We start from the raw sequence: 8,143 nt of genomic DNA, 5'->3' as shown, positions 1-8,143 counted from the left end.
GAGGACATATCCTGAGTGGGTTCCTCTTCCTTTGCTTTGAGCAGAGAGAGTATGTGGTTGTACAACTTGTTTCACTTAGACTCTTCGCAATCCTCCATCTGGGTTTCTTCTCTTTGGTGTTTTAATGGATTCTCCGTCATTAGAGATATCTTCTTTTTTTTATCCAAAAGAGATAATATAAAGATGGCTCACAAGAGTTGTAGAGTACTGTAGAGAGATAGAGTCATAGAGGGAACAAGGTAAAAGGCATAGGATGAGGAGAGAGATTGGAGGTATAGAGCTTTATATAGAGAGAAAAGCAAAGGTGGGATTCCGGTCAAAGTGAGTTACAAAAACAAATCTGAAAGAATAATAAGAAAAATGAAACTGATAGGGATATAAAGGGATCACACACACTGATGTGGCATTCTGTCATGTCAGTCAGTTTCTTTTTCCTTTTAGAAACACACGCTGCTCCACTCCCCCTGCTCTCCCTTCTCTCTCTTTCCTCACTTTTCTTCATGTTTTCCCTAGAACCTGTCGCCGTCACCCACAACCCATCGCCAACAAGCCCTATCACGAAACTCTCTCTTCCCCCGCTGCCCATCCCTATGTCTCTCTCTCCTCCCTTTTCCTTCCCACCCGCACGAAGTCCAGTTTGTAGCCTACAACAGTCATCGACCGCCATCACCATCATCGACATCCATCACCATTACCGACATCCTGTCGATGCCAAGTATCTCTCTCTCTCTCTCTCTCACTCTCACTCTCTCTCGATTCCATTTGAGTTGCCCTAACACAGACAAAGGGGTTTCGAATTTCCACATTGAAATTAGGCTTGCTCAGTTGGTTGATTTGTGTATATATGAAATTAGGCTTGCTCAGTTTCGAATTTCAACATTTGTGAATGGATTTGGCTGGTTGTATGAAAATTTTCATGTAGATCTAATTGGGTTCCATATTTTTTATTGGATTTGTGTATGCATGAAAAGGGAATTGTAATCTAGCTACTCAACACAATTTATTAGCACTGAGCCAGCAAAAATGAATTTGGTCGAATTACTTGGGTTTGCAAACATAAGTTTTATTTCTCAATAGAATTACTTCATGTCACAGGTGCTTGGGGCAAGGCCTTGAAGAGGAAGTGAAGGGTGCTTGGTTGTTGAGGTGTTGTAACTCTCGTGTTATTTACAATGGAATCTTGATCATTGAAGTATCTCTTGTGTTATTCTTTTGTATTGTCGTTGCTTTCTATGTGTGCATTTTGGGTTGTGTTGCAGAGTTGATTGAAGGGAGTTGAGTTGTGTTGTAGCAAGAACGTTACACTTCAAGTATAACAAGCAAAAAGGTTGTCTCGTGGGATATGAGTAGTTCATACATGAGAGAGAGGCAAATATATACCTTGAACACCCCTCTCTCTATAAGCCAAATGTCTTCCATCACTCAACCTAATTCTTGGTGAAGTAATAGGAGGACCATTTGGTGTCCTTCACCTGTGGACAACAACATATTCAGTGTAAGTGCAAATAAAAACTTCACTAAGACAACTCAGTAAATGGATTTGTGAATTGAGTTGGTATGGTTATTCCCCACCCCCCTTCCCAAAAGCCCATCCATTTACTATAGAAATTGCCCTTGGTCACTATGCTATACTTTCGCAATTTTAGAAATCTATACCGTGTATAGATGACTTTCTAGGATATTTGTTCAGTGTCAGCTTTAGCCACAAGTGTTCTCAACTTCATTCATTTCAACCTAGTTGTTTGGTGATTCTTGGGCAAACTCCAACCTAGAAGGCATCCATCACAAATATTGTAGTAAAATACGTGTATTTTCTTAATGAAGTAAATTTATTGCAATCTGAAAATTCTTGAAAATTTTTCTAATGGGTTGATCCCGAAATGCCTGATTATGAAAACGTGTTGATTAAGCATCTTCAAGAAAATAATGAGCAGTTAGCCTCTACAACCAACCATATTGATATAATAGTTGAGTAGAAGTTGATGCATCACAAAGTTGAAATAGAAATCAATGCCATAAATAGGAGTTACAAATTACAAAGAATAGGATAGACATTTTGTTGTCGTGGGTATTTTTTTCTTGCATTAGTTGCACACCTTTTCCTCTGAGTTGTAATGTTAGCAGTTGTTGACAAAGTATTTTGTTGTCAAGTATGTAAGACATAATTGTAGTTGCGTAAGTTGTACAAGAATTCATAATGCCTAAATAGAAATAAGATTTTGTACTATGGAAGTTGTACTATGCTTGCTGAATTTATTTCCTTGTTTTCATGAATAACAAAAATCAATATTTAAATACCAAAATGAGTTGTACATTGCAGCTGAATATATTTCCTTGGTTTTCTATACAATATCGAATTTTAGAATGCCATCATCAAAATTTACATTTAAATCCCAAAATTATAGTCCAACCACCTAATTACATTAAAACCCCAAGGTTATAGAGTACTCATGGTTGGGTAAGTATACTATTTTGACTCCCTACTCCAGCATGTATGTCCTTCACCTGTGGATTACAAAAAAAAAACTGTTAATAGAGTGTTAAAGGCTTGGACATGACAATATATAAAACGTTTCTAGTTGCACAATTTTACGATACCTCATGTATTTTGTTTCTTTTTTTACTTTTTTTTTCTTTTTCGGTATTGTCTCAACTGTAGAGACTCGCCGTTTGGATGGAGGCCTACCCTTACTTTTAATACCACCATGACTTCGAACCCCATGATTTTTTTGTTTTGTTTCACATAGACCATCCTGACACACAACATACTCACTCGTTATACTGTTCTGACCCAACTCTTCCTCCTTAAACTTGCACATATGATTCTTTCGCTTTATGTAGGTTTTATGATCCTTTGAAGCAACTAAAACTATTTCGCAATGATCGTTACACAAATCATTAAACCTTTGTGCAACTTGATTATTGTTGAGGTCATCATAACTACTTTGTATCATCGTGTACTTTCTTTTCAAATCATTTCTCCAATGATCAAGAACATATATACTTGGATGGCAACCGCACGATTTTCTTCCACATGGTGAGGACAATGACGAGTGCACGTCTACATAAAATTCCTTTGAACTAGGATAGTCTACAGGTCCACATCAGTTCACATTCATTGTCATTGAAATATACACAGTATTTCACCTCTTTTACAAAATCATCATAAATGGTCAAGTGGTCAACAACTTCATACGTCGATATTGCGCCTTCATTTTCTTTTAGGGAAGACAAACAATTCATAGTCCCCCTGAGCTCTATTTGTACCTCTTTGAACTTGGCATTCATGTATAATTTTTAAAATTGCTTCTCAATTGCATGGACCGTAATGCAAGGGATCTTTCGTTGGAATGAATCAAAATCAATTATCTTCTCATTCTCGACCATCTTGACCAAAGCATTATCATAGTCTCCAATAAACTTCTTCAATGGTGTGGTTGCATTTACATAGCCATAAAAAAATGCGTTCATACTCTCGCTACACTGGGTTGTGGACATTTTGGCCCAAAACGTACCTCTCACATATGCAGGTACCCATTGATGCCGCTCCACTCAACTAATCACTGTCTGTTAAACCATTGCTCTGAACGATGTTGTGCCACATTTATTCAAATTATTGACAACTCAAAGAGTCAATATATACAATTTAATAAAGGGCATTTAAAGTTATCATATTGTGAGTAAGATCCCAGCTTGTGAGGTAATTTGAATAAAATGTGCCATAAACAGAATCTATGCTTGGCCCTCAAAAAAACTGTTGCTATTGCCGCTTTCATTGCCTTGTCTTGGTCGATTATAATCACATTAGGAGCCTATCTTGACATACATCTTAACTCAAACTATTTCACTATTATTCACAAATACACCAAGATATTATATGTATCCAAACGAACCATAAATCTCCAACAACGACCAAATGATGTCTAGCCATAAGCATCTAGTACTGTATTAGTCTGATCTGTTGAAACGTGAAATTGCCCAATAGGCAGAAAAGGCGAAAGAGTCATTCCTGAGCCACAGAGGTGGCGCAGGCCTTGATAAGGCGGTCTGAAGCCCACAATGATCGTTTGGGACGTCAGTACGGTGCCCACACGTACATCCCCAACAATTTTAGGAAAAGAATATAGAGAATATAAATAGAGAGGGAGACACGCAGATTTACGTAGTTCAACACAGGGCCTACATCCATGGGTCTTTTGGAGAGCAAATCCACTATAATGAGATTTACAGTCTGTCATGATATCTCGTATCTCACTGTAAATTGGGGGGTCGAAATCCCTTTAGCCTAGAGAAGTGGGTTCCAAGATTAGTTTTTAACTTTTATGAATAAGCCATACTCTTAGAGTTTTTTTCTCTATTTTAGTTATTGTTGATTAACTAACCGTTAGAATAGTTCTTATTCTATCTTGCGTCAATATATATATTTATCTTTGATTAAACTAATATTATGCTGGGACATTAGATGCACTAGCTGACTGAACTAATTTAGAGCGTGCTTAATTAAGGGAAGGTTTGGACAATAAATTGAGATGAGATGAAAGTTGAAAATTGAATAAAATATTATTATAATATTATTTTTTAATACTATTTTTTAATATTATTTTTATTTTGTAATTTGAAAAAGTTAAATTTTTTATTGTATTTTGTACGAGAATTTAAAAAAATTATAATAATTAAATGAAATGAATAAATTAAAAAGCTCTCTCAATTCAAACAATTGGCATAAATTGGATCGGTTTAACACGGATATTATAAAACAAGAGGAAGATTACTTTAAGTATCGTGTGCGACAATAAAGCTAATTGATTAAGCGTTGGAAGCCATTGCCAAGCTGGCATGATCACTGTCATCAGTACCTATCACAGAATTCAAGTAGCAATAGTGCTATATATATATATATATATTTATATAAGCTTGCTACCCTCTTCTGAATATATGAAGGTTGAGATCGATGCATGGGATTTATACATGCACATGAGTTGCACTATGCTGATTTTTTGTCGAGTTTTTTGGCCCATGATGATCAGGAAGTTAAATAATTCGCCGAATCTTTGACAAATGCGTTGCTTCTTCACTCAGAATCAGAGTCAGATCTCTTTATAAATATTCTACAAATAAGTTAAAAAATGAATCAACAACTACAAAAAGAAAGAAAAAGGTAGTTTACGTCCTTGATTTTGATCGGGCCGATTAATACCAGAACCCACATTATTATCCCTCCTTGTCCATGAATACTTTTGCTTTCACGTACACTTCCTTCAAGTACTCCCTAAACCTAACCAAATCTAACCTAACGTTCTGTTCCTTCAAATATATGCTCATTATCTCAGGGGACCAATTCCTTCCTCGGAAAGCAACAGGGTCTTTTATTATCGGTTCATCCTTGCTGTATTTCTCCATCAAACTACTCTCCTCCGCTTTTATCCTATACTCCATGTACTCTAACCCCATGGCCCTAGCAGATATCTCGAAGCACACACGCGATACCCATTCCGCCCCAAGCGGCACCACTTGCACAAGCACCGAGCCAGGCCGCAGAAACAACGAATGCGTGAGCGCTGCACCATGTATTCCCACCATTGCATGACTCGAGTTTACCAACGCATAAGCCTCTCTCAAAGCTGTTCCAGCCGTTGGCTCGAAAACAACGACACTAAAACCAACCTTTTCTGCTTCGAGTTTCACTTCGTTTTGGTTCAAGAGCAGGCGGCCTACGCCCCGGCCACTGCGACCAAGCAAAACAAGAAGTGGCCGAGACTTTTTAGGGGTAGACACAGAGAGATGGTTTTGGACCTTGCGGTTTTGGCCATAGGCTTTGTGAAGGAAGGCCCGGAAATGGGTGAAGGTCTTTGAGTTTGGGATCAGTTTAGGGGCGATAGTCATGAAGCCATGCGAGATCATGCCCACACTGGCAGAAGGAAAACAATGGGTGGATGTATCATTATCCAGGTTTACGATAGGGTACTTGCTGAAAGCACGCAACAGTTCAGAGTACTTGCTGACCCACCAATCACGAGCCTTGGATATCACGAGTACGATGTCTTGGTCGGGGAAGATCGTGTTGATGGTGATGTAGAGTGGGATGAAGCCGTCGTTGAACTCATGGAAGAAGTTTCCGGTGTACCCACCGGCGCTGAATACCAGAGCGGGGGCCTTGTGTTGCACTTGACATTTTGTGAATGGCGGGCCTGAAACAAGGGTGACCTCTTTGATCCGGGACATTGTGAAATTCTCCCACTTTCGGGCGTAGGGTCGGACTTTTTCTACCAAGGGCTTTTGTGGGGTTGAGTTGATGGGGTCCATTTGAAAGAATGTGGAGATGGTGGGGTCCAGAACTGTTGGGCCCTTGATCGAACAGATGTCGTAGAAATTGTGGGCTCGGTTGCAGCTGATATCTTTTGCTGTAATCATGTGTTTTTCCTCATGATGGCTAATTGATTTGGGTACCGAGCGGTTTGTATCTGCAACCATGGAATGTGTTAAAACAGAATGTGAATAATATTACACGATACAATATATAAGGAAAGAATGTAATTTGGAATGTGTTAAAAAAGAATATTCTCATAGATATATGATTTCCTTGATCACTTAAAGAAATCCAAACAGGATTATAAATATCTTTCAAGATTCTTTCCTCCAAATATTCTAATATAGGAAAAATTTAATTGTAAGCGATTTTGTACATTAATACCCGCATCCATTAAATATGATTAGTCAAAAAATAGATTTTATTGAAAACAATGCTAATTTAAATTTAGAATATGAATGTAACAACATTAGTACTCAGATTGGTACGCAAATTTACTTTTATATAGTAAAACTCTTCTATATATTACTACCCTAGAGTTATTGAAATACAACATGAATTCTTCAGCAACATGGGAAAAGATCCCTCAAATTAATCTTGTCCAAACTTCATGAGGATTTCAAGTGGATTATATATATATATATATATAGTCGATAGATATACTAATAAAATTAGGCGACGTGAAGATTGAGTCAGACATGCAAGGCTAGTCTTGATTTCACTCGAAAAAGGAAGAGAATAATAGTCAAGGGTTTTGAATGCATACCAGCGCCTTGACTCTTGGTGATCATTGAATGGGTCATGACATAATTTGTTCTTGATATCGTATATACATTAAACACCACGAAAATTAGCCCTACGACTGCCAGCCATGTGATCATGATCAGTACCCTTGAATCTCCCTTCTTCATATATATCACACTTAGCGTGATCGATCGAAGAATATATATGAAGATTGATATCAAACGAGCGAGATCGAATGATCAAAATACCCCCACCTAATTGCTTGCTGGTTTTAAAGCTCCTAAAGCTGATTATCTTCAAATATCTGAATTTCAAGCAAAACAAATATATATTTTTTCAGAGAACAGAGACGTTGAAGATATCAATCGAAATTGATCGGAACCATCTAATATACGATCGAGAGATGCGAACTATAGAGGCCAGAGGGAAGTACATACCGGACAAATTAAAGTTGTTCGGAATATGAAGACTCGCAAAGAACTCCACCTACGCAATTAATTTGTGATGTTTTTGCTCGATCAGAAGTACTGTATTCTCTGAAACTTCCGGTATATTATATATGGACGCAGATAGATCATCAGGAGAAAGAGATCATCCGAGAGAGCTATATATTGGGACGGTACGACCGAGAAGCCGAGGGACCGGAGTTTAGAGACGTGGGAGCTGGTATTTGCTTAAGGCCGGCGCGCAGACGTTGCATGAAGCTCACACGTCGTTAAGCTGTGATTTAAATTGGGACAGCTAAACTAATGAAATCACGTACGTCGAAATTAAAGGCATCTAAGTATGGAAACGTTCCACCCACCAAATCAAAGTTATATAATATACATATATATGGTACTATTTATATCTATATATAAATATATATATTTATATATATTTATGAAAAGTCAAAAATGATGTGTGTGATGTAATGTCAAATCATATTTTTATTTTGATAGGAAGATGATTGACATATCTGAAAGCAGCCCTTCACATATTTAGCTCAATCTAGAAAAATAAGAAAAGATGGCTTGTATTGCGGTGCCTAAGCTGTGTGAACATGGGCACGTACGTGGTGATGGTGGATTGGCTAATTTGAATATAAACAAG

At 37.6% G+C, this 8,143-nt stretch overlaps 1 protein-coding gene across 1 annotated transcript; it reads right to left on the bottom strand.

Moving 5' to 3' along the window:
* Window positions 1-5,146: 5,146 nt before the first annotated feature.
* LOC121254149 (xylan glycosyltransferase MUCI21) lies at window positions 5,147-7,309 on the bottom strand. The gene is made up of 2 exons (XM_041154108.1): window positions 7,074-7,309; window positions 5,147-6,461 (listed from the first exon to the last, which is right to left on the bottom strand). Exons 1-2 carry the CDS (start codon window positions 7,216-7,218, stop codon window positions 5,212-5,214), a joined length of 1,395 nt encoding a protein of 464 aa, XP_041010042.1. The 5' UTR covers window positions 7,219-7,309; the 3' UTR covers window positions 5,147-5,211.
* Between the last annotated feature and the right edge of the window lie 834 nt (window positions 7,310-8,143).

The sequence above is a fragment of the Juglans microcarpa x Juglans regia genome, chromosome 3D, assembly GCF_004785595.1.
Source record: "Juglans microcarpa x Juglans regia isolate MS1-56 chromosome 3D, Jm3101_v1.0, whole genome shotgun sequence".
NCBI classification, from domain to species: domain Eukaryota; kingdom Viridiplantae; phylum Streptophyta; class Magnoliopsida; order Fagales; family Juglandaceae; genus Juglans; species Juglans microcarpa x Juglans regia.
The sequence above is the reverse complement of the archived record's forward strand: the minus strand, read 5'-3'. Positions and strand labels throughout refer to the sequence as shown.

Bases quoted from the DNA above. Each gene is read 5' to 3' on its own strand.
- LOC121254149 (XM_041154108.1), bottom strand. From the start codon at position 7,218: ATGAAGAAGGGAGATTCAAGGGTACTGATCATGATCACATGGCTGGCA. The intron at 6,462-7,073 runs GTATGCATTCAA...CCATGGTTGCAG, and splicing joins CACCAAGAGTCAAGGCGCTG to ATACAAACCGCTCGGTACCC.